Here is a 27568-nt window from a genome sequence, read left to right as displayed (position 1 = left end):
ATAGCCAGAGACTTTTCCCCAGGGCAGGATTGACTGGTACGAGGAGTCATTGTTTGAAGATATTAGGAGGAAGGTATAAAGGAGCCGTCAGAGGTAGGTTCTTTACACAGAGAGTTGTGAATGCGTGGAATGCGTTGCCAGCTGTGGTGGTGGAAGCGAAGTCATTGGGGATATTTAAGCGACTGCTGGACATGCACATGGATAACAGTGAGTAGAGGGGTGCGTAGGTTAAGTTACTATATTTTACATTAGGATTTAGTCTCAGCACAACATCGTGGGCATAAGGGCCTGTTCTGTGCTGTACTGTTCTATGTTCTCTATGTTCTCTTGCAGAACATTTTTAGCTGGTTTATGACCACACTAATAGCAAAAAAAATCATCAGTGGCACTTTATAAGAATCCTTTAATAAATCTCTTTGGCTCTGGCAAAACTGACGCCTAGCTATAGAATTGTCCAATCCACAATTTCTGTTCTGACCCTGTCATAAGTACTCTGCATTTTTTTAGCTGTATTGCATACACAGTAGCTTATACATGTGTCATCTTTGTCCTTCAACAGTTCTCCAGTTGGCAAGCCTCACACCCTCTCTTACGATGGAACATGAAGCTAAAAATATTAACTTGGTAATAACCAATTCGAACAAAGCAGAGACATTCACTGTATTACTTCCTTTCACTGGAAGAAATAAAAGTCACTCCTAACAAATAAAATACAAATTGAATAAGAACTCAAAAAATAAATAAAGGGAAAAGCTTTTGAAGAGAAGGGATTTATTAAAATTTCAAAATGAATACAGAACAAAGACAACTAAATTGGTATGCATATCATGGTTACATTACGGCTTCAAGAGTTCTTTTTGAAAGCCTCCATATTGAATTAGCCATAGCTGGATACTTCCTGTGACAGCACCCATTAACTCACAAGTTGTAATTTTTATTAAAATTGTAGCAGGGAACTCAGCAGTTGTAAAGGTTCCACTTTGTTAATTCAGTACATTAGAAGATAAATTCCTTAAAAATATAAAAGTACAGCTTTTAAAGAAATCTATAAAAAAGACTATTGGCAGCACTGCAGATGACCAGCCTAGTTTGTGGTTTAAAAGTTAAACGTTTTATCAGGGATGAAAGATTAAAATTGGTTAATGTAGCATAAAATAATTTACTATAGCTAATTACCCTTGTTATGGTGCTACCATATTACACCCTGTCTCCACATTTCATAGCTGCTGTGAGATTTAAATACTCACAATCTCACCCCTTTCTGTTCAAAACTAAATGATTTTGATTCTCAAGCCCCTGGAGATTTTGAAAGTTGCAACTTTTATGCTATGCCTACCAATGTTACCTTATAAAATGTACAAAAGTCAAAAAAAGGTACAAAATACATCATTTGCAATATAGTTAGCTATATCGCACCTTTACCTAATCCCTAAAAAGCACTGTATGGATTTCTCAGTGTGAAGTTGATGGTGATCACATTTGGAGTCAGGGCTTAGCTTTCTTCCTTTTGGACACCATTCCTCTTCTTACCTGAAAAAGTGCAAAGCAATGAAATGGTTTTCCAGAGAAATTAGCAATTCAAATCAAATTCCAAGACGAAACCGTTAAAGCTCAGCAGTTATACCCTATCAGAATCACAGAACTGTTTTGAAGTTGAGGAGGTGTACTCTATCTTTAACAGAGTTGAAAAGCGAGCAAGGACTGACAAAGCACAGAGAATTCTGAACAAGGTAATAATGTAACACTTAGTCAAAACAAATAGCAGTAGTGGGTTGCCATGAGACATAAACAAATTCAAATTTGGCCAATCAATTTAAATTATGCCCCAAGATACCGAAATCCAATCAAATTCGAATTTAGTATTTTGATAATATTAAAACCAATGAAACTAGCCAATGTTTTGGAGTATAAAACTGGACATTTTGAAAAGTTGGGGGGAGAACTGCCAAAGACCAACAAATGTAGACTGCTCGCTGAAGAGCTCTCTGAAAGGTACCTGTCTGTGGGAAGTTTGTGTAGCAGAACACCGAGGCCGACCTGGAGAGAATCTACAGAGGAAAATCTTCAAAGGAGAATTGGCAAATCGGTTTTGAAATGTGACTTTTTTTTGTAAATCTTAATTCGGATTTTTAAAATCAGACTAATATTGTAGAGTGGGAGGTAAAAGATAGGTTGAAGAGAAAGTAGTTGTAAATAGTTGTTGGTTTTAATAATCTCTGTTGGACTTAAAGATTAAAGTTGTTAATTCTTACTTTAAGTAGTGACCTCTGGGATAGCTCTTTGCCTCTCGAATTTTAAAAGATTAAAGTATGAGGTGAATTTTTTCCTGTGTGGCTGGTTTAAATTAGCAGAGGGGTTTACCCTGTGTCGTAACAGAAGTGTGACAGCACAGAAGGCCATTCAGTTCTCCAGTCTGCACTGGCTCTTCAGTCAGCATTCTGACTTACTGCCATTCTCCTATCTTTTCCCTGCCTTGGTACATGTTTTCTATTCAAATAATTATCTCATGAATACCTCAATTGAACCTGCCTCCTTAACACTGTGAGGTAGTACATTCTGGCCCCTGTTTGCAAATCACCTTGAATCTGGTTCTTGATCCTCTTACAAGCAGGAATAGTTCCTCATTATCTACTCTATCTAGCCCTCTTCTGATTTTGAAAACTTCTATCAGATCTCCGTTTAGTCTTCTCCACTGCAAATCTCACTTTCTATCCTGGAAATGTAGATCATCGAATCCCTACAGTGTGGAAGAGGGCCATTCAGCCCATCAAGTCTGCACTGCTCCTCTGAAGAATATCCCACTCAGACCCAACCCCCTACCCTATCCTTGTAGCCCTGCATTTCCCATTGCTAACCCACCTAGCCTGCACATCCCTGGACACTATGGTCAATTTAGCATGACCAATCATCCAAACCATATGTTTTTTGGATTCTGGGAGGAAGTCAGAGCACTCAGAGGAAATCCATGCAGAGAATGTGTGAACTAAACACAGTCACTTGAGGATGGAATCGAACCCGGGTCCGTGGTGCTGTAAGGCAGCAGTGCTAACCACCCAACAGATGGCATGCAGATTGCTGGCTGCAGGTTCAGGATCTCTGGTGGATGTGGTCAGTCTTGTTACTGATATGGATACACAGAAAACAGTTTAGTGTTTAATGATAATGGCAGACTGTCCTGCCCAGAATGTTGGCAAAGTAGGATCTGGTCTAACTCCATCAGCAGGGAATCACACCAACCTCATGGACTGGGGTTATTTGTGGGGAACATAATTGATGTACAAAGAAGTATGCAAAGCATAGATTTAAGGTAAGGGGCAGGAGTTTAGAAAGGATGAGAAGGACTTGTTTTCACTCAAAGGATGGATGGTGGGAATCTGGAACTCACTGTCCGTAAGAGCGGTAGGGGCAAAGACCTTCATAACATTGATTCAGTATTTAGATGTGTACTTGTGATGTCAAGGCAGACAATGCTGTGAGCCAAGTGCAGGAAAATAGGGTTAGAATATTATGGTGGCTACTTTTTGACCAGCACAGACTCCATGGTCTGAAGGGCCATTTTCTCTGCTGCAGACCTCTGGGTCTTAATGAAAACATTTGCAATGTCTCCAATCTATTCTCATATTGGAAGTTTTTCATCCCTGGAAAAGTTCTTGTAAGTTCCTTCTACACTATCTCTAATGCATTCATTTCCTTCCTCTAGAACTAACAAGTGTCTTGTTTAAATTCAGCATAACCTCCTTGCATTGTATTCTATGCCTCCCTTAATAAAGCCGACGATACTGTATGCTTTAATTACTGCACTGTCCTCTGTCCTATCCTGCCAACCCGAATGATGTATGGAGATGTATATACATCAGCCCTTCTGCTTCTCCATCCTCTTAAGTATTGTACCACAATTTTACAATATCTGTTCATGCTCTTTATATCAAAATACATCACCTCAGCATGACTCTTTGCATTGAACTTCATCTGCTCCCTACTGGCTTTTCCACCAACCTGGCAATGTCACTTTGAAACTCTATTCTGTCTTCCTCACAGTTTACAATTCTGCCAGGTCTTGTATGATTCGCATTCTCAGAAGTTGCCCCCTGCACACCAAGATCTAGATATTAATACATATATATCAGGAAAAGCAAAAAGATCCCCGGGGAACTCTACTACAAACATTCCCACTGCTTCAGAAATATCCATTGACTACTGCTCTTTGCTTCCTGTCACTCAGCCAATTTTGTATCCATTCCTTTTATTCAATGAGCTATGACTTTTCACACCAGTTTCTTGTATTAAATACCTTTTGAAAGTCCATGTGCACCATAGCAGCAACCACAAACGCTCCAATAACGCAAAAAAATCCTCTTTTAACAGAACACGTGCAGAATTGCCATCTCAACTAACAATTTGCCAAAGGCACTCACATCCTCAGAAATCACAGATTTTAAAGCTGAGTTCTCGAACAGTTTTATGCATGACAAGGTAATTACAGACAGAAACTAACATTCCTCCATTTTTAAGAAAAGGAAAAAGTCAATTATTCCCAGGGGGGCAGTGAAGCCCAGTTTAAACATTAATCAAATCTCCTTGAAATGGCAGAAATAGTCCGGCCCTTACTCTTACAAAGGTTTCCTGGTTTGAATCTCAGCCTTATTCCTTTTATAAAAGTGCATAGAAGATGAGGGCAGAGCGGTAAATGTGACCTATATAGACTTCAGTAAGACGTTCGACAAGGTTCCCCATGGGAGGCTGGTTAGCAAGGTTAGATCTCACGGAATACAGGGAGAACTAGCCACTTAGATACAGAACTGGCTCAAAGGTAGAAGACAGGGGGTGGCTGTGGAGGGTTGTTTTTCAGACTGGAGGCCTGTGATCAGTGGAGTGCCACAAGGATCAGTGCTGGGTCCTCTACTTTTTGTCATTTACATAAATGATTTGGATGCGAGCATAAGAGGTACAGTTAGTAAGTTTGCAGATGACACCAAAATTGGAGGTGTAGTGGACAGCGAAGAGGGTTACCTCAGATTACACCAGGATCTTGAAGAGATGGGCCAAGGGACCGAGAAGTGGCAGATGGAGTTTAATTCAGATAAATGTGAGGTGTTGTATTTTGGAAAAATAAATGTTAGCAGGACTCATACACTTAATGCTGAAAATGTGTTGCTGGAAAAGCGCAGCAGGTCAGGCAGCATCCAAGGAACAGGAGAATCGATGTTTCGGGCATAAGCCTTCCTGAAGAAGGGCTTATGCCCGAAACGTCGATTCTCCTGTTCCTTGGATGCTGCCTGACCTGCTGCGCTTTTCCAGCAACACATTTTGAGCTCTGATCTCCAGCATCTGCAGTCCTCACTTTCTCCTCGAAGGTCCTAGGGAGTGTTGCTGAACAAAGAAGCCTTGGAGTGCAGGTTCATAGCTCCTTGAAAGTGGAGTTTCAGGTGGATAGGATAATGAAGAAGGTGTTTGGTATGTTTTCCTTTATTGGTCAGAGTATTGATTACAGGATTTGGGAGGTCATGTTGCGGCTGTACAGGACATTGGTTAGGCCACTGTTGGAATATTGTGTGCAATTCTGGTCTCCTTCCTATTGGAAGGATGTTGTGAAACTTGAAAGGGTTCAGAAAGGATTTACAAGGATGTTGCCAAGGTTAGAGGATTTGAGCTATGGGGAGAGGCTGAACAGGCTGGGGCTGCTTTCCCTGGAGCGTCGGAGGCTGAGGGGTGACCTTGTAGAGGTTTACAAAATTAAGAGGGACATGGATAGGGTAAATAGGCAAAGTCTTTCCCCTGGCGTGGGGGAGTCCAGAACTTGAGGGCATAGGTTTAGGGAGAGAGGGGAAAGATATAAAAGGGACCTAAGGGGCAGCTTTTTCATGCAGAGGGTGGTAAGTGTATGGAATGAGCTGCCAGAGGAAGTGGTGGAGGCTGGTACAATTGCAACAGCAAAGAGGCATCTCGATGGGTATATAAATTGGAAGGGTTTGGAGAGATATGGGCTGGGTCCTGACAGGTGGGACTTGATTGGGTTGGGATATCTGGTCGGCATGGATGGGTTGGACCAAAGGGTCTGTTTCCATGCTGTACATCTCTCTGACTCTATGACGCTACAACCACAGGTCTCGGTAATAAATTTGTGAAGGAAAGTATTAAAGTGGAATGCTTCTGGGTGTAACCAGTGAACACAGATCAGCTTCTTCATAGGAAGAGAAGCTATTGTAAGAACCTTCTTCCATTGAATCATAGAACCTCTACAGTGTGGAAACAGGCCAGTGAACCCTGTGAGCATCCCACCCAAAGCCTACCCCTGTAACCCTACATGTCCCATGGCTACTCCACCCAGCCTGAACATCCCTGGACAATATGGAAAATTGAGCATGGCCAATCCACTTAACCTTCACATCTTTGGAGGAACCTCGGATAGCATAGGGAGAATGTGCAAACTCCACACAGAGAGTCACCTGAAAATGGCATCGAACCTGGGTGCCTGGTGCTGTGAGGCAGCAGTGTTAACCACTGAGCCACTGTGCCACCTGGAGTCATTGCCTGTGGTTTGGGTTATGCTTAATAAGTAAAAGGATATAACAAAAAATGAAAATTTCATTTCTGTATCAATAACTTATGTGGCAGGCAAATTAGTGGTAGCTGTCTATGGCTGATTTTAAGATAGCCTTGTGTAGAAGGATGGGCAGGGGGGTATTAATTGATTTCTGGTGAGACTTTTGCTTGCATCTGGTAAGGAACTTCTTCCTCTGAGCACTGCCAACCAATCAAACGGCTAGCATTTTCTTGCATCAGGAGTGGTGGCAATTGCTGGGATTTTAGGCAGTCCCCAAAGGGGATCTTCACTGGAGCTGGAGGAAGAGGTCAATGGGGTCACACCAAGCAGCCCTGGAAAAGCTTCAATAGGGTTGCAGGCTGCAGAGAAAGGCAAGACAGAGGAGTTGAGGATTATCAGATCAGTCACTATCAGATCTCATTGAATGGGAAAGCAGACTCGATGGGCCAAATGGCCTACTTCTGCTTCTATGTCTTGTGGTCAAAGGCCTGGGAAATGTGTGGGATGAGGAACAGGAAATCTGGGGAGGCTAGACTCCAGAAACAGCATCTCTGATGGTCAAGTGGCATCAGTAAAGAAAGAAAACTACCCCTTTTCACCTCAGTAGTAGGAGGATGGAGACTTGAATCTCTTTAACCTTGCTTCTGGGCCCCCTTGCCACACCTAAAGTTGTGGTGGGGAAACACTGGAAGTTGTGTCTGTGGCATCAGCTCCAATTTTAAAGCCCTCTGCCCTCCTGCCAAGCTGTCTGCAGTGTACACTGTGAAACTCTGCTCATCGTGTCAGAATGAAGCAATGGACTGAGATAGATTAGATTTTTTTTTAGATTACTTTACAGTGTGGAAACAGGCCCTTTGGCCCAGCAAGTCCACACCGACCCGCCGAAGTGCAACCCACCCATACCCCTACATTTACCCCTTTTACCTAACACTACGGGCAATATAGCATGGCCAATTCACCTGACCTGCACATCTTTGGGCTGTGGGAGGAAACCGGAGCACCCGGAGGAAACCCACGCAGACACGGGGAGAACGTGCAAACTCCAAACAGTCAGTCGCCTGTGGCGGGAATTGAACCCGGGTCTCTGGCGCTGTGAGGCAACAGTGCTAACCACTGTGCCACCGTGCTACCCACTCATAGACATAGAAAAAGGGAAAAAAATATGAATAATGGAAGATAGCAAATGGGACAAAAGAATGTAACGAGGAAAAACAGTCAGAATGGGAGAAACAGAATTGGAAAGGCACAGAATTCCAGATTTAAAAGTAAAGGAGAGAGAAAGGAAAGAGAAGAAATTAAAAAAAGGGTCTGAGGGAAGAAAGTTAAAACTAAACATTTTCTTGTGGGCATCATAAATTATTTACTCATTAAGTCAATGATATTCTTTATTTGGTTAGGCCATTTAAGGAATATTGTGTGCAATTCTGGTCTCCTTCCTATCGGAACTTGAAAAGGTTCAGAAAAGATTTGCAAGAATGTTGCCAGGGTTGGAGGATTTGAGCTATAGGGAGAGGCTGAACAGGCTGGGGCTGTTTTCCCTGGAGCATTGGAGGCTGAGGGGCAACGTTATAGAGGTTTATAAAATCATGAGGGGCATGGATAGGGTAAATAGACAAAGTCTCTTCCCTGGGGTGTGGGAGTCCAGAACTAAAGGGCATAGGTTTAGGGTGATAAGGATATGGGCCGGGTGCTGGCAGGCGGGACTAGATTGGGTTGGGATATCTGGTCGGCATGGACGAGTTGGACCGAGAAGTCTGTTTCCGTGCTGTACATCTCTATGACTCTATGACTCCAGGACTTTGGATTAATAATGTGTTTGAGACTGGGAAGTACAATTGTAAATATCAGATTTCTGCTGTTGGTTTTGGTCAGTGTTAAAAGGGCAGGTATTGTACTATCTGCCAATGAAGGGTCATTTTAAACCTCAGTTGTCATCCGTGGCCTTTTACAAGCTATCCCAAGGCAAGGTTCGAATCTCATCATCACGGTCACGAGCCACGGCAAACAACAGAAGTAGCAAAGTTTGATGGTGATGGCAGAAGCACCAAAACCAAGGGATAACTGCTGTTTAAGGGCAGAATATCTTTTGAGTAACGGATTTGTATTTCCAATAATTAGACATAAGGAGGGCACCAAGAAACCAATTTTTATATTCATTTCCCAACTCATATTGCTGCAGCATGTGCCATAATCCAGGCACATTAATTTGGTCCATGTTATGGTGCCAGAGAAATCTGGCTGTGTATTATTGTAGAATTGAGTGTGGCATATAATCTAGTGTGGCATATAGAGAGAGAGTTGAAGGAAATGTTGGTGAACCTCAGAGCTGTGAAGTAACTGTGACCTCAATTGTCATATGATAGGAGGTAGGAGGTTGGGACTTGTACAGCTCAGCACAAGCTGCTCTGTAGTCTTACCATCATTGACAGTAAGATGAAATATGGCCTGAGCTGCATGAAAAACAGGAAAACTCATGCGAAAATACAACAAACTTAAAATGTCCAGTTCAACAATACCTGCTGGCTGTAACTAAGTCCCATTCCAAATGTGGGAACTGGGATTTTCTCCTCTGGTGATGCTGAAGGTAAACTCAGTGCAGTATTACTTCTGACCAGATCTCAGCAGACATCCGACGGTCAGACTTGCGAAATGCTACATCCCTGGAAAGTAATGCTCATTTCCTGGATGTTAATCATACCTTTAGCTCGAGGGGCTTTCTCCGTGACCTTGATTGTACCTTCTGTCTGAGCCTCTCCAAGGATATTGTTGGCATGACACTGATAGACACCTTCATCTTCCTTCGTCAGTGGATTAATCTGAGTTACAAGGGAGAGTTTTGAAAATAAAAAGTTTGAACAATATTCCTAAGGGCAGAAACAAGAACGGCGTTCAACTGTAAAAATGCATGGACTTCTGAAGAAGAAGAAAGTGAGGACTGCAGATGCTGGAGACCAGAGCTGAAAATGTGTTGCTGGAAAAGCGCAGCAGGTCAGGCAGCATTCAAGGAGCAGGAGAATCGACATTTCGGGCATGAGCCCTTCTTCAGGAAGGCCTTCAGGAAGGCCTGAAGAAGGGTTCATGCCCGAAACGTCGATTCTCCTGCTCCTTGGATGCTGCCTGACCTGCTGTGCTTTTCCAGCACCACATTTTCAGCTCTGCAGAAGAAGGTCAAGCAAATCAATCTGAATACTAACACTGAATCTAAAACTGAGGTTCAACAACTGCATATTAACATTGATCAATAATAGTCTTGTAATGGAAATAGTAAGTAAAATGTAACAAAACTTATTCATCTTGAAGTCTCGATGTAGACTTTTTATATCCTACTTCCTAGATTCCGCCTCACACATAAAGGTGAGCACAATAGTTCTGGATGATGAGCAGGGAGCACTGCTCACAGTCAGCTTTGATTCATGCTCCCATTGAGTGTGATTTCCCTCTTTGGATCTGAGATTTAGCATGAAGTATTAGTCAGAATTGATGGAAGCACATATCCCATTGGGAACTCTGTGGTGCACTGCTACTGTACCGTATAACTTTGCCAGTCCCTTTGTTTCAGTATTCTCTGTCTCCTTCCACCTAATTTCATCCTATTCAAAACTGTTTTCTTACCAAAACCCATCCTGTGCTTTCATGTTTGGATGGTCCACCACGAACCTGAACCGCAACATTCACTCGGTCGCCAGGTAACTCCTCCAAGAGCTTGACTCCTTTGGGAGACTCAGTAACCTGCTCCCAATAAAAAAACAACTGAGAATTAGAAAAGATAAAAGCAACTAGTTTCTCAATAACGAACCATTACAATACAAATCTACAAAATGAGATGTAGCAACAATAAAGAAAGGTGTATTTGATCCAAAAATATAGATAATTCACTTCAGACAATAGTACTGGCCAGCTAAGGTATCTTAAAAATTTACAATGTAAACAAGATAACAATTTATGACTAAAAATTAATATTACATCTTAGATAATCTCTTGGGCACAGTGGTGCTGGTGCCCTTCAGCAGTTGAACGGTCTAATGTTAGAGATAAACAAGAGGTAGCAGCATCATTTCCCACATTCTGCACCTTACCCTAATTCAATTGGTCACTCTTGCCTCAGAAGGTATTGGGCTCATAGTCCAACTTGAGGACTTAGGCTGGAAAATCTCAGCTCAAAAATGTTGATCTTGCACTTTGTGCGCCTTCCCTGCAGCTGCAACATTGAATTCTATTATCCGAATGCACTTTGTAAGGTATGATCTGCCTGTACTGCACACAAAACAAAACGTTTCATTGTTCCTAGTACATGTGACAATAATAAATCAAATGAAAATCTAAGCTGACACTTAAACGAGGGAGTGCTGTAGTGTCAGAGGTGCTGTTTTTCAGATGAGACATTAAAACAAGGGTCTCCCTGCCCACTCAAGTTGGTATATAGTATCCTATAGCAGAGCTAAGGGAGCTATTCCTGGTGTCTTGGCTAAATTTGTAACTCTCAGTCACAGTCACTGAAAAGAGAACAGATTGTGTGTAAACTGTATCATTGCAGTTTGTGGGTGATTGCTTTGTGAAAACTGGCTGCTCCTTTTCCTATCTTACAACAGTGACTCACTTCTTTGGACTTAATTACTTGTCAAATACTTGGGACATCCTGAGGTCAGAATGATGTCATATAAATGTTAAGTCTTTTTTTCCTAATTTCCAGGAGTCTATTCCTAAAATTAGTACCTAATCATAAAGTCCAGGGATAAAAAAATTATAATCATTCATCATCCAACTTGACTAACATGCCTTTTAATTGTGCCATCAAAGGTCCTTCTCCATTGTTCCAGAGAGAGAGAGACTGAGAACTATTAGTGATTCAAAGCCAAATATGAATCATTAAAATCCAGTTCTTACAAATCATGAGGGAATGCAGAAAATAATAGCTGTAGCAAATTCCTAATCTCAGTTCCATTCTCAAAAAATTGGATGGAATAATAAACCACCTAATCTTGTCACTTTTACAGTTTGACCAGCCCCTATGGTTACCTTTGTTCCTCAAATGTTAACGCGTGTTAACCAGATGAGGAGAAACTGTTCTCACTTGGAAACAGATCAGGAACTAGAGGGGACAGCTTTAAAGTGTATTTCAAAAGAAGCAATTGTGTGGTGAGAAAGAAATGTTTTCACAGAGCGAGTAGTTGGTGTCCAGAACACACTGCCTGGAAGTGTGGTGGAAGTAGGTTCAACTGAGGCATTCCAGAACAGCATTGGATGTTTATTTAAATAGAAACAGGGTTAAAGGGATTGGGCTGGAGATGGGCACTAAGTTAAAATGGCAGAAAACCAGCGTGGACAAGATAGGCCAAGTGCTTCCTTCTGCACAATAACAATTCTGTAATTTTATGAACAGCAGAAGATGTTCATACATATATTAGTTTCCAGTTTTGGTCCTCAGCTTGTAAGTTGCAGTTTTGTATTTAATTAAAAAAAGATTGCTTCTATGTGCTATTACTCTAATGCCTAATTTCAGGACAGTGGTGAGGCTGTTGCTGAAACATCATTTTCATTTAGTGAATTAAATTGTCTACTTTTTCTCTTGGAGTCATGAAACTACCTCTTGCAATTCTCAAAATGAGGAGGGGCCACGCTCGCCAATGGGCTCAGCTAGAGTAAAATAAACTATTATTTGCATAAGTTTGAAACAGATTGTGTTTTATAAACTGGTCATCCTCTTTTAATGTTCGATGTCTGCTGTCAATGCTTGTTTTAAACTGGTGCAAAATTCATTTTCATTTCAAATTCAATCCTTAAACATAACCCAACTCCAAATCTTTTCAGGTAAAGAAAATAATGAAAGGTCACAAAATATAACAAGTATCAAAGATATTATTCTGTCAGCACTTCTTATATTTAGTCATAGAGATGTACAGCATGGAAACAGACCCTTTGGTTGAATTTGTCCATGCCAACCAGATATCTGAAGTAAATTTAGTCCTATTTACTAGCATTTGGCCCATATCACTCTAAACCCGTCCTATTCATATACTCATTCAGATGTCTTTTAAATTTTGTAATTGTATCAGCCTCCTCCACTTCCTTTGGCAGCTCATTCCATACACGCATCACCCTCTGTGTGAAAATGTTGCATCTTGGGTCTCTTTAAAATCTTTCCCCTCTTACCTTGAACCCATGTCCTGTAGTTCTGGACTCTCCCATGCCAGGGAAATGACCTTGACTATTCACCCTATTCATGCTCCTCATGATTTTATAAACCTCTATAAGGTCACCTCTCAGCCTCTGACGCTGCAGGGAAAACAGCCCCAGCCTATTCAGCCTCTCCCTCAAACCTTCCAACCCTGGCAACATTCTTGTAAATCTTTTCTGAACCGTACCAAGTTTTATAAGATCTTTCCTAAAGCAGGGAGGCCAGAAATGAGTGCAGTATTCCAAAAGCAGCCTATAGAATTGTTATTAAATGAAATTATCCAGGGGTTACTGATTGTGTGACTATTCTATGAGAAGTTAAGGCCAGATTTAGCTGTGTGGTGGTAACAGCCAAAATCTTGTGCCGCTCCACCTTCTAAATTGAGCAGCAAACATTCTCATCCAGGATATGCTACACCACATCGATTTTTTTTTGCAAATTTTCAAATGAAACCCTTTCAATTTCAATGTCTTTTTCTGTGATATTGTGAACACTGTGATAAAATGCGCAAAATTTCATCCATTGATTGTCCCATTTGTTTTTGCACGTCTTACAGTCGTAAAGTCATAGAGACATACAGCACAGAAACAGACCTTTTGGTCCAAATCGTCCATGCCGACCAGCTATCCTAACCCAATCTAATCCCATGTCCCAGCACCCAGCCTATATCCCTCCAAACCCTTCCTATTCACATACCCATCCAGATGCCATTTAAATGCTGCAATTGTACTAGCTTCCACCACTTCCTCTGGCAGCCCATTCCACACATGCACCACCCTCTGTGTGAAAAAGTTGCCCCTTAGGTCTCTTTTATATTTTTCCCCCTCACCCTAAACCTATGCCCTCTAGTTCTGGGCTCCTCCACCCAACGGAAAATACCTTGTTTATTTACCCTATCCATGCCCCTCATGATTTTATAAACCTCTGTATGGTCACCCCCTCAGCCTTCCTTTAATGGAAATTAAAAATGGGTTAGAATTATATGTCTAGCTCATGAGCTTGCAAATATTTCACATCAAAGGCAATATTTCCCAATATCCTTTGTTCTAATGTAAGATACCTGAATGATCTGGGTTAAAAATCACACAACACCAGGTTATAGTCCAACAGTTTTAATTGGAAGCACACTAGCTTTCGGAGCGTCGCACCTTCATTACTACCACCTGACGAAGGAGCGTCGCTCCGAAAGCTAGTGTGCTTCCAATTAAACCTGTTGGACTATAACCTGGTGTTGTGTGATTTTTAACTTTGTACACCCCAGTCCAACACCGGCATCTCCGAATCATGAATGATCTGGCACCTTCTTAGTTTGCTGACTTTTGGTTTTCTTGTCTGGGAACTTGGTTTCTCTCCAACTACCAACTGTGACTAAAACTCCTGCTTATGACGTAGAATTATTTTCCCTCAGAATGAAATACCATTTCAGTTGTTCATAACTACCAGAGGTCCTGCTGTTGTGTTTCACAGATTGTAATCCTTTTCCCAAAGAATGTTTTGACACAATACTGAGGAGGAGTTTATCCAACAATTTCTAATCTGTATCGGCAACATTAGACATAGTATCTGAGAGGTGAATGTCTGACAGTGGAACTGCACATTAACCAGCCAACAACTACCTCCAGAGGGCAGATTGCAAAGGCCGAAAACATCTCCTGATAATAAAAGCTGTCTACAAAGAACATCAGGAGCTAAATCTCTGAGAACAGAGCAGCACCTAAAAAGGCACAGACATAGGATCCCTATGGTGTGGAAGTGGGCCATTCGGCCCACACTGACCCTCCAAACCAATCCCTGCAACCGTGCATTTCCCATGGCTAATCCACCTAACCTGCACACTAATGGGCAATTTAGCATAGCTAATCCCTATGTTTTCGGAACATAGAAGGAAACCAGGGCTCCTGGAGGAAAACCATGCAGAGAACATGCAAACTCCTGGTGTGTAAAATCCAGCCCAGACTTTAGACCCAATACTTTAGACCACAGGAGGAGACCAGGGTTCCTGGCGGAAAACCAAGCAGAGAACATGCAAACTCCACAGTCACCAAGCTTGGAATCAAACCCAGGTTCCTGGCACTGTGAGGCAGCAGTGCTAGCCACTGTGCCATCCTAGTCATCACCGGTCATCTTTGGCCGATAGACCTCAAGGCCTGTGTTGTGCTAGATTATGTTAAATCTATGTTACTAGATTTAATAACCCACAGAATGTGGCTTCAGCTCCTGCCATAGCAATGTGTGAATTTTAATTGGTTTTAAATAGCAGCTCCTGAAATAAATCAGAAATTAAAATGCTGGTGTCGGTGAAAATAACAATGGAGCTGTCAGATGGTTGGAAAAATATAATTCAACAACCTGGTGAGTAGCCTTTAGAGAAGGAGGGCTGCTGAACTTACCCAGTCTGGTTTGTGCCTGCAGTCCCCCATATACCAGCATGATGGCTCTTAGCTGCCACCTGAAGTGACCATTTGGCTAAATATCTTACCAGACTCTCTCATTGTGCTTCTTGCCAGTGCAAAAGTGAATGTGAAATTCAAGGGGGACAGAACATTGGACAACAGTCTTTGTATAAGACTTGAATGTCTGTCTCAGTATTGACTTCTGTCTAGTTAAAGACTGTATGGGTTGAATTTTATATGCCAGAGTATGCTCTTCCTGCCACTTACCTCCATCTTGTCCCACAATTCTTTGGTGGGGAGAGTCAGGGAGCAGGGGGGAGTGGTAGCGGGTGGTTGGGGAGGGATTGGAGAACTTTTACCCACCCAGACTTGGATCTTTTGATATACTTTACCCAATTATTGATCACTTAAGGTCCTTATTCCTCTTACCTCACCACTATTTTACATACAGGGGGATGTCCACTGCATGTGGAAACTGCCAACGTCAGCTCCACGGGCTGGCGATAGGCAATGGGTGATGTAGTGGTGGTTTGGAGTGGGGGATTGGGGTGGGGAAGGGGGCCAGGGATCCTCCTTTGTGGCTCCTTTGTGCCCACTGGAGTAAAATGCACCAAATTCACCTTTTGCCCTTCCCCAGCCAATCTTTCAAGCCCTGTCCCACGCCAACAACCACCGATGCGTTGCTGGGATCTGTCTGCCTGATCCCAGTGTTACCCCAGACATACCTCCATTGTGCAATGAAGTAGCTGTGACCTCAGCAGTCACGTGATAGAGACTCTGCTTGCAGGTTGGGACTAAAAGAGATCCAGGCAAAGAGATTTGCTCCTCTATTATCAGGTCTAAATTGTTAATAATATTGTTCTACAATACACCTTGTGGTTTGGCTTGGCCTGAATTTATCTGAACAGATGAACCCACACTGAAACATGAATGATTTCACAACTCAAGAACTTGCAATGCTGGAAAGCAAAAACAAAGTTTTGCAGATAAAACCTTCAAAGTATTTTCTTTAGTAGAGATGAAATTCAGCAACAATAAAGTTATGTTGGAACCTTTCATTATCTGAGTCCTTCACATGGATGAATGTACTAAAATGAATTGACATGAGGCAAATTGCACTGCTGTCCTACCTTCCTCCAAGTGATAATGGGAGTTGGAACAGCTTTCACTTCACAGGATAGGTAGACTTGAGCACCAGTCACATTCTGGACCGAGATTGGTGTGAGTACAATGATAGGAGCTGTGAAAAAGCAAATAATTGAAACATTTACATTCCAGAAACAGGAAATGTTTTGGACTGAATTGATCCTTACCAGTGCAGCAGTTCAAAGTTCAGGTTGTAAAGTTTTTCATCTTGCTATTTCCTACTTTTTGGCAAATGTCTCAGAGAGCAAAGTAAACGATTTACTCCCTCTGCTGGCTGACATTGCACTTACTTTCAGAGTGAAATCAGGAAGGAATATTTTACACAATATTGTGGATCATTATAGAACTCTTCCCTTTAGAACAGGATTGTCCAGCAGGCAGCTCCTGGGCCATGCTATGACCCATTCAGGGGTCCTATCTGACCTGTGACATGGGTTTTAAATACATGTAAATCAAAAATTCTTCAATCTGATCAGAGGCCAATCAGTCTTTCTATCCCAAGTTTGTTGATAGCTCCAACAAGGTTAAGTTGAGCAGAAAATATGGATGCCAAATCATTTGAAATTTGCAAGACTGAGATCCAGTAGATTTTTAGGTAACTCAGGGATATGTATCAAGTATGTGTAAAAGGGCCCAAGATATGACCACCTATTATATAGTTAGAATGGAGGAGTAGACTTGGTGGGTGCCAAATGAGCTAGGAGAAAGTGAGGACTGCTGCTGCTGGAGATCAGAGCTGAAAATGTGTTGCTGGAAAAGCGCAACAGGTCAGGCAGCATCCAAGGAGCAGGAGAATTGACGTTTCGGGCAGAGCCCTTCTTCAGGAAGCTGTTATTCTTATGTTCCTTGCTGGTGTGCTTCCAATGGAGACACAGTCCTTTCCCACCTTGGCTTTGCATTTTGTTTCTCTGATTATTTCCTGGTACTATTAGCACTTAGCATAACAAAAACAAAACAGTGCCCATGTACTTGCTGGAATGGGATTTAGCAGATCTCACGGGATTAGGCGACCTTTGAGTTATTGGAACAATCTTATAATATTGCCCAATCAGGAACCAGACTGCAGTGTAATCGTTCAGTTAGTTTGGGTTACGTTGGAATATCCATGAAGTAAAGTAAAATCCACCAAATACCAGTAGGGATGGGCTCTTGGCTTCAGTTCTTTTCATCTGTGGAAAGACTGAGATGCCAACATCACATAGTTTCTTCAGTCAAACATCATTGCCAATATGATATATTCTGAGGACTGCCCTAGATGAAGCTCATCTAACATAACATAACATAACATATAACATAACAAATCAAAACAAACTTCTGACTTCTGAAGAAAAGTCATATCGGTCTGGGAACATTAACTCTGTTTTTCTGTCCACAGACCTGCCTGATCTGCTGAGTTTCACCAGAATTTTCTTTTCTTAATGAAGATCGGGTTCTGGGTGAGACAGCGGTCTTAAAATCCATTAACATCACTATTTATTGTGTTACAAAATGACAGAATTGTGCATTGTACAGGTTCTGTGCTTCCTCATGTTAATGTACATTACACACACATACAACTGCTGACTGAAAACACTACACTGACTCTATTGCACTGAAAGAGTAACTGGAGGCAAGATGGGTACCTTTATACTTCAGCATCACATGTAACTGGCTTAAAACACACTGCCTGCCTGGTCTGGAATCGATTCATTAACACAACTAGGTCATTGCCAATCAATTTTAGAGTGTGTTCAGAAGCATACTGTCTGAGTAGACTGTATTACACTTCAGAATTTTGGATGACATTAATCGTTTAAAATTGATTAAATGCTCTGAATTTCAGAATTGATTGTTCTTTTCTCTGATTAAAACCAATGTGTTTGAGTTCTGGTTTCAGTGATCTGTCCCAAGCGTTCCTTCAACTGCAAACTGTGGCAGAAACCCACAACACCCAAGAAATAGCACTGTAACATTTCAGTGAATTGCTACTGTCAAAGGTAGCAAAGGAAAGGTTGCAGTCCCTGTCAAAGTATGTATACATGCACATACATATTGTTTACAAAACATTACCTATTGATTGAACATCAGGTTGCAATATTTGATAGAAAGTGTGTCAAGCATAGTAGTTGATCCCTTTGTTAAATTTTGTTCGTTCAGTGTTGCATTTCAGTTTTGTATTTGAGGCAATTATACAATCACTACAGTGCAGAAAAAGGCCATTCAGTCCATCAAGTCTGCAATGACCCTCCAAACAGCATTCCACCCAGACTCAACTGATTTCTATAACACTGCATTTCCCATGGCCAATCCACCTATTCTGCACATCTTTGGACTGAGGGAAGAAAATGGAATACCTGATGGAAACCCATACAGACATAAGGAAAACATGCAAACTCAACAAAAACAGTCACCCAAGGCTGGAATTGAACTTGGGCTCCTGGCACTGATATGTAGCAGTGCTAACCACTGAGCCACCTTTTTATTAAGGAATTTGTGCATTATGAAAGCTAGTCACAAGGACTGGAAGTTAGATGATAAGACCATAAGACAGAAGAGCAGAAATTAGGCCATTCAGCCCATCCAGTCTGCCCTGCCATTCAATAATGGCTGATAAGTTTCTCAATCCCATTCTCCTGCTTTCTCCCCGTAACCCTTGATCCTCTTGATACTCAAGAACCTATCTATCTCTGTTTTAAATATACTCAATGACCTGGCCTCCACAGCCTTCTGTGGCAATGAATTCCATTGATTCCCCACTCTCTGGCTGAAGAGGTTTCTCCTTATCTCTGTTCTAAAAGGTCTTCCCTCTATTCTAAGGCTATGCCCTTGGGTCTGCTGAGTTCTGCTGCGTTAAATTTTGAGTACAATTCCAAAACATTTAATTGGCTATGAACCAAATGTCCTGAGAATATGAATAGGTGCTATTTAAATTCAACTTTTTTTCTCTCTTGATTTTCACTCCAAGTGGAAGAAGCGTGTATGGAGGTGGAAGCAGTGGCAATCTGTCTGGCCCTTCCCATTGAGACACTTGGAAAATTATTCCCCTGCTCAAACCCAACAGGAAGCCCCAGTTCCTTGGTGATGGGGAGCTTGGGTGACAATGGACTGCTGTAGGGAACCCACAAGAGTGGCTCTCACCATTCAGATATTCGATTGGATGTGCCATTGGAAGAAAGCATAACCATCATGGAAAGAGGAGAGATATCAGAGATTTTTCTGGAGTTTGGAGGCTTTCTGCAGGCACTGGCTACTCCTGTCACAATGACTTCCCTGCACTGGCCTTTAGTTACAACTGCTGTCTGCTCCCACTGACATCAGAGTTGGTCTGTCAATGAACGGAGGACCCACAGATCAGCAGATAGTTGTCCTTCTCACCTACTGACAGGAATAATTTAAGGCGGCAATCCAGAGGAAGGCAGTGAGATCGGTGTCTTCTCACATTGACTATTTTTACTTAGCTCCTAGACAGGCAGGGTTAAAAGAAATGCCTTTCAGGAAAAAATTGAAAAAGACCTTGTTATCTGTATGAAACCTTGGAATGCAACTGTACAATGTAGCCATTTACAATTTGACATACATTTGGGGAGGTAAAAAAAAAGCATATATTTGCATTATAAAAGCACAAGATTGTACACTAATAGTGACCTTGACCATCACTTGATTGTCTAACCAGACACAATAAACCACTCCCTATTAACTGTCATTCCAGATAATCAGGAGTCTGCTTCAAATCTCTAAAAATGCACAATACTGGAATGGAGCCAAAATTGGTTTGTAACTGCTCTCAAGCAGTTGAGGGTCTGAAAAGTTTCATAATTTTGTCACCCTATCTAATTCTATTGGGAATGAGTCCCAGCATGACAAACAGACTGCTGCAGCAATGTCTATGGGAGTTCTGTGTCCACCGTTCACAAAGATTGCTACATGACCATATGAAGGGGGCCTTAAGCTGGGAGCTCTCGTCCCCTCATTCCCACAAAGGCTTGGTTAACCTTGGCTGGCCCCCTCAAGGCCCAATGATTTTGAAAATGCATCACAACACTTTGTTTTTCTCCACTCTGCCATGTGTAGCTGGAACAGATAAATACAGCACAGCATCCTTAAAGGGGAAAACTGAGTCCGTCACAAAGGGACAGCAGGCTGCTGAAAGCACTGAAATCCTGCAACGTAAATGCAATCCAGGCAGTTACTGCTGTAAATTAGATGGCAGACCAATTTAAAATGCTTTTCAGTTCAGAAGTACAAAGAAAATTTGACCTGGATGTCGCTGGGCAGAAATGTAGGTGGTAGAGTTTACCATGTAATAAAGCAGGGCCTAATGAGGTCTTTAAAAAACTGCTCGCCTAACGACACTGTTGGAGCTTATTATGAAGTCTCCAGTAAATCAATCTTCTTACTAATGAAGTAGCAGAGTGTTGTTAAAGGAGGTAATTGCACATTTGCCAAATACCCTTCAATTATGAGCGAGCCTATGGTATCTGCAGGGAATCTGGACCCCCCCCATAGACTACACATAGATTTTGATCATACAGCTTTTATATTTCACAGTGATCTGTCAAGGGCCATCTGCTCAGAATACTCCATCTGTAAAATTATGAAGAAGGCAATATCTGCAGCAATGCTTTTTTAAAAAGGAGCACACAACGACTGAAACAACGCTTTATAGCAAAGCAATTTCCTGAAGCAGCCTTTAATTAACAACAGGAATACACATGCACAAAATCCTATCCAGTTGCTCAATATCCAAGGAGCCAGAAATCATTTTGATAAATAGATAAAAGTAATCCATTCTAATGTTCTTTAGTGACCATTCCCAGCCAACTCTCTCCGCCCTCCAATTAACCTACTTATCAGCATTTTTCCTATTTAATACTCGCTGCTCAAAGCTCCTAATTCTGTTGCAAAATCCTTTTCTACAGTGTAAAACCAAACTTTGAGCAGACATGACCAAAATTAACAGCAAAAATCCTAAGTCAGCAGTCCCCAGTTGCCCCCCCAAATGGCTTAGATGCACAGACAAAGAAATGACAATGAAGAAGCCAATCAATGCACCTCATTGATGTGTTGCTCGATGCATGTCTTACCATATAATGTAGTCATGCAATTATCTAGGATGGATATTTGGGAGAAAATGGGACAGTGGGTTAGCCTGCTCACCCAACCTTCCTCACCCACCACCTCTTCACTCTTGACACCATTTAAATGCAGAGGAGTGGCCTTTAGACAGACCATCACAGAAGCAGTTAGTTTTGTAGAGAGGCAGTATTTTTTTCAGAAGCTTACTTGATGCTGTTTTGCCACTGGAAAATAAACCCCTCAACAATGCCACAATTCAAAGAAGGATCCAGGATAGTTGTCAGGAAGCACAACTTCAAATACATTTAGATTGATACCTGGAACAGTTAGGTACTGGAGGCAAAAGCTCACATCATTTGGAGACATTTAGACAGTGATGGGGGATCATCAATTTGCATGGAAAGATGGATTAGAAGGGACAACTGCCTCAGTATGCCTGTGCTTTGTGATTATATAGAATTCATAGAACTCCACAATATGGAAGCCAACCATTCAGCCCATTAAATCCACACCAACCCTCCAAACAGCAATCCCATTCAGATCCACCCCCCTACTCTATCCCTGTAACCCTGCATTTCCCATGGCTAATCCTCCTAGGCCTGCACATCTTTGGACTATGAGAAGAAACTAGAGGAAACCCATGCAGATGTGGGAGAATATTCAAGCTCCACACAGACAGTCATCCAAGACTGGAATCAAACCCAGGTCCCTGGCGCTGTGAAGCAGCAGTGCTAACCACTGATCCACTGTGCCACCCTAAAGTGGTCCAGTTTAGGATCGAAAGCCAACCATTGATTTTAACCCCATCACAAAAAGCATTCCCATACCAACTATTTCACCCTCTCCTTGGTCACCTCAGCTATTTGACCCTGAGTTAAGCATCCAACTTCACGTCCTCTCCAGTACTCAAATCTCTGTCCAAGCACCCTATGATCTGTACGTCCTTGTTTGTTATGATCTGCCTGTACTACTTGCAAAACAAAGCTTTTCACTATACTTAGGTACATGTGGCAGCAATAAATCAAATTGCGTCTTCCACCACTGTAATACTGACCATCTCCACTTCTTACTCACACCATCTGCTAAAACCCTTGACTGTGATTTTATTATCTCCACACTCAATGAATCCACTGCCTTCCTGCTTAGCGTCCAAACCTTCAACCCCAAAAACCTCAGTTCATCCAGAACTTTGCTGCCCAAATCCTACCTCTCTCAAGCTCCTAATCACCTGTGATATTCTGTTTTGTTATCATGCTGTAATTTTCCATGTAGAATCGTGAAGAATAGGACACTTATGCAACCCCACAAAGTCCAGATTATAGGTTATATCCCTTTATTTTCACCCTATTGGTAGATATTGCTCATAGAGCTGACCGGTTTAAAATTAACTCGAACCAATGAACAGGGAGCCAGAGGCACTGGCACAAGACAGGGACAGCTGTCACATGCTTTCACCATCACTAATTTAGCACTTGCAGCCTGCTGCCTTGCATTGGCAAAAAGCCTGTGTTTATTCTGTGTGAAGTCCCCTTTGTAATGGGGAGGAGTCAAGCTACCTACTTTAAACAACTTGAAAAAATACAAATGAGATATCACATGACTCAGAAAAAAATAATTTTGAACTAAGCCTATCATGGGTTGAGAGTGTCTCTAGCAATGCCAGTATTTCATAGAATTGACACAGCATAGAGGGAGCTGAAAATGTGTTGCTGGAAAAGCGCAGCAGGTCAGGCAGCATCCAGGGAACAGGAGAATCGACGTTTCGGGCATAAGCCCTTCTTCAGGAATGAGGACAGCATAGAGGGAGGCCATTCAGTCCACTCTATTTACACTGGCTTCCTGAATGAACCCAGTCACCAACCTTACACAATCATCATTTTCAGTTAAACATATTTAGTCCCTTCTAAATAGCTCAACTGAACTTGTAGACATTCTGTTCAGGTAGATTATGACATATCTGAGGCAGGTAGGACTTGATCCCTAGAGGTAGGGACACTACCAGTAAGTCACAAGAGCCCACAATGGAACTTGTATCCTATTCCTAATTGCCCATCAGTATGTAATGGTGAGTCCATGTGGCAGGAGGTACAGTGTTGATGGGGAGGGAGTTCCAGAGTTTTGACCTAGCAGACAGTGAAACAAGTTCAGATCACGTTGCTTTATGGCACTTGCAGATGGTGGAGTTTCATTGCAGAATGTTTTTTTACTTCTAGGTGGTACAGTTTGTGGTTTCGAATATGTTTTTGAAAGAGCCTTAGTGAGTTATTACTGTGTATCTTGTTGGTAGGACTCTCTGCTACCACCTGTGCATTGGCAGTGGAGAGTGTGAATGGTTAATTTGCTGGTCGGGGTGCCAATTAAGAGAACGGTTTTGTCCTGTGTGCTGTTTGGCTTCTTGAGTTTTGTTGGAGTCACATTCATCCAGTGAGGTGGGGAAAGTTCCATCAGACTCCCAACTTGTGGCTTGTAGGTGGTGCTGCATGGTACTGAGCATTGTGCAATCATCAGGTGACAACTCCATTTCTGACTGATAGAGTAAAGGTCATTGACTACGCAGCTGAAGATGATTGGGCATAGGAAACAGCCTAAAAACCTCTTATAGCCTGGCCCTGAAACCGAGATGATTCAACTTCAAGAATCATTGCCAAAGTTCCCTCTGTGGCTACACACACAGTTGCTCCAGTATTCTTTGCGTGGTAATTGGCTTTGACATACTGATTGCAGCATTGACTTGTGGTTCCAGAACTCGCTGTTGCATAGACCTCAGAGGTTCATGCAGCTGGAAAGAAAATTAGAGGGAACTCTGATCATAGCCATCTTCCTTTGTACAATATATGGCGCCAACTCCAGTGGCGGGTTCCCCCCCACCGATTCCCACTGAATTCAATTTTGCCAGGGTTCAGATTACAGATTACATTACAGTGTGGAAACAGGCCCTTCGGCCCAACAAGTCCACACCGACCCGCCGAAGCGAACCCACCCATACCCCTACATTTACCCCTTACCTAACACTACGGGCAATTTTAGTATGGCCAATTCACCTGACCCTGCACATCTTTTGGACTGTGGGAGGAAACCGGAGCACCCGGAGGAAACCCATGCAGACACGGGGAGAACGTGCAAACTCCACACAGCCAGTCGCCTGAGGCGGGAATTGAACCCGGATCTCTGGCGCTGTGAGGCAACAGTGCTAACCACTGTGCCACCCACACGGTTCCTTGATGCCACACTTAGTTAACTGCTGCCTAGATGTCAAGGGCAGTCAATTTCACCTACCCTGTTGCGATCTGTTCTTTCATCCATGTTTTGATCGAGGGTGAAATGAGGTCAGGAGCAGTGTGGCCCTGACGGAATCCAGCCTTTGCGTCATTTAGCAAGTTATTGCTGAGCAAGTGCTACTTAATGGCACTGTTGATGACACCTTCCACCACATTGCTGACAGTTGGCAGCAGGCTGATGGGTTAATAGCTTGCTGCTTTTGAATTGTTCTATTTATTGCAGACAGGACATAACCGGGCAGTTTTCCATATTGTCAGATAAATGCCAGTCTTGCAGTTGTGCTGGCACAGATTGGTTCAGGAGGCGGTTAATTCTGAAGCACAAGTTTTCAGCATGATAGCCAGAATGTTATAAGGGTCCATTCAGTCAGTTCAACTTCTTCTTGATATCATGGAGAGTGAATTGAATGGCTGAAGATTGGTTATCTCAATAGGAGGCTGAAACAGATCATCCATCTGGCATCTTCAGCAGAAGATGAATGCAAAAGATTCAAACTTGTCTTTTGCACCCATATGAGGATGAGGATTTTTGAGAGTTCTCTTCCTCCAGAAAATTGTTTGATTCTTCATCACCATTCATACTTGGGATAAGGCAGGATGACAGAGCTCAGATTTTAGCCTTGTCTATTTCATGCTACTTCTGTTATCTGGCACAAATAGTCCTGTCTTATTGTTTCATCAGACTGAGCTCGACTTTTACGGATGCCTGATGCTACTCCTGGCATGTCCTCCTACACTCTTCACTGAACCAAGATTGATTCCCAGCTTGATATTAATGGTAGAAAATGATTGATATGCTGGACTGTGCGGTTACAGATTGATTAGATTAGATTCCCTATAGTATGGAAACAGGCCCTTCGGCTCAACACGTCCACACCGACCCCGAAGAATAACCCACCCAGACCCATTCCATACCCTATATTTACCCCTGACTAATACACTAACACTATGGGTAATTTAGCATGGCAAATTCACCTGACCTGCTCATCTTTGGATTGTGCTTATGTGCAATTCTGCTCCTGCTAATGATCAACAGTGTCTCATGGATGCTCAGGTTTTGAACAGGTAGTTTTGTTTTGTATTCACCCTATTTAGCACTGTGACGCTACCATACCTCCAGATAAATGACATGCTCAGTGAAAAGACAGGACTTCCTCTTCACAAGGACTCTGCAGTAGTCACAATTACCTATATTGAGCTTATGCCAACATGGTAATTTTAATACAGTTCTGAATGCATCTAACAGGGTGAGAATAACAAGGTTGTGCTATCTATTAGGAATTTCTTCAATAAAACGTATGTCATGGTTTTTAGAAAGTTGTATTACGCTAAGTGGAATAGTCCCTATAAAAATGGCTTTCAGTATTTGCCAAGTGTGGAGTATAGTTAACCTTAACTCCTGGCCTAATGAAGGCACAACCTACTCCCACTCACTGCAGCACCATAACAGAGCTCAATGAGGTGCTCCCACAATCCACTGCAAGAATTCTGAATTTCAAATATTTGCAGCACAAATTGGACTTAATTTATATGCTAACCTGTACCAAGTAGTGAAGAGCTGAACCAACCACAGATCCCCCCAAATATGGCTCTCTGCAAAAACATTTGAACAACCGAACAATATAGCGCAGTTCAGTGAACAATCGGTGTACATGCTTTAGCAAACAACCAGCAGATACATTTCAGTGCATAACCCTCGACAGCCATTACCATCCTCTATTGCCTACAGGGACAAGGGCAGCAGAAGCAAGGGAGAAGCATTAACTGCAAGTTTCTCTGCAAGTCACACATCACCCTGACTTGGAGCTACATCGGCATTCCTTCATTGTTGCTGGGTCCAAATCCTGGATCTCCCATCTGAATGGCTTTGTGATTGTACCTACACATCAGTTGAAACAGTTCAAGAAGTCATCTCACCCGCCCTTCTTCAAAAGCATTTACAATGGGCAGCACGGTGGTCAGTAGTTAGCACTGCAGCCTCATAGAGCCAGGGACCCAGGCTTGATTTTAGCTGCGGACGATTGTCTGTGTGGAGATTGCACATTCTCCCTGAGTCTGCGTGGGTTTCCTCTGGATGCTCTGGTTTCCTCCCACAGTCCAAAGATGTGCAGGTTCGGTGAATTGGCCATCTAAATTGCCCATAGTGCTCAGGGACATGCAGACTAAGTGGATTAGCTAGGGGAAATATAGGGTTATGGGGATAGGGTAGGGGGTTGTGAAGCGGTGGGGTGCTCTTCGGAAGTCGGTGCGGACTTGATGGGCTGAATGGTCTGCTTCCACTCTAAAGGAATTCTATGGTTCTATGAACCAAAAATCTTCTTAAAGCTAAGAATATGTGTCAAAAGTAGCAGGGAGTTACAATGGGACATGGACAGATTACATTGCATGTGACGGGGAATTCTGATGAGGCTCTCACAACTCAGTAACAGGAATACAAAGTGCACCTTAGAAGTGACCTTCTGGGGTGATATTGTATGACATGTCCCCACTGCCCCTACCTCAGAGTGAGGATAGACTCTATGAGAGCTTCCAATCAGCTGCTAGTAGGTAGCCTCCAAAACAAAGAATAGGGTATGGCCTGGTCTAGAAACTAGTTGGAGATCGTAATACAAGAGATGGACCTTGTGTAACCAAGTGCAGTGTACCAGTTTGGACCCAAAGAAGCTGCAGATGAACAGTGTACCGTAGTTGCGAGTGTGGTGCTGGAAAAGCACAGCAGGTCAGGCAGCATCCGAGGAGCAGGAGAATCGCCATTTCGGGCAAAAATCCTTCATCAGGTTTCTGATGAAGAGCTTATGCCCGAAATGTTGATTCTCCTGCTCCTCGGATGCTGCCTGACCTGCTGTGCTTTTCCAGCACCACACTCTCGATTCTGATCTCCAGCATCTGCAGTCCTCGCTTTCTCTTGTGTACCATAGTTCTCAAGTCAGCTCCGAAAGCCTAGCTGACCCTACTGTCACACAGCATTCTCTCAACC

At 42.5% G+C, this 27568-nt stretch overlaps 1 protein-coding gene across 1 annotated transcript in view; it reads right to left on the bottom strand.

Annotated features, from left to right (window-relative positions):
* Positions 1 to 751: 751 nt before the first annotated feature.
* The window catches only part of LOC122539252 (insulin-like growth factor-binding protein-like 1), a 79829-nt gene continuing 53012 nt past the window's right edge, over positions 752 to 27568 (bottom strand). The window contains exons 2-5 of the mRNA XM_087980012.1: positions 16243 to 16352; positions 10157 to 10273; positions 9243 to 9360; positions 752 to 1530 (exon numbers count right to left, since the gene is read on the bottom strand). Of these exons, the coding sequence (XP_087836138.1) occupies positions 1493 to 1530; positions 9243 to 9360; positions 10157 to 10273; positions 16243 to 16352 (383 nt within the window). The 3' untranslated portion in view covers positions 752 to 1492. The remainder of the gene's footprint in view (positions 1531 to 9242; positions 9361 to 10156; positions 10274 to 16242; positions 16353 to 27568) is intronic.

The sequence above is a fragment of the Chiloscyllium plagiosum genome, unplaced genomic scaffold (assembly GCF_037043375.1).
Source record: "Chiloscyllium plagiosum isolate Xiang-an unplaced genomic scaffold, Cpla_swu_hap1 HiC_scaffold_36, whole genome shotgun sequence".
Classification (NCBI taxonomy): domain Eukaryota; kingdom Metazoa; phylum Chordata; class Chondrichthyes; order Orectolobiformes; family Hemiscylliidae; genus Chiloscyllium; species Chiloscyllium plagiosum.
Note: the sequence above shows the minus strand (reverse complement) of the source record. Positions and strands in the feature narration are given on the sequence as shown.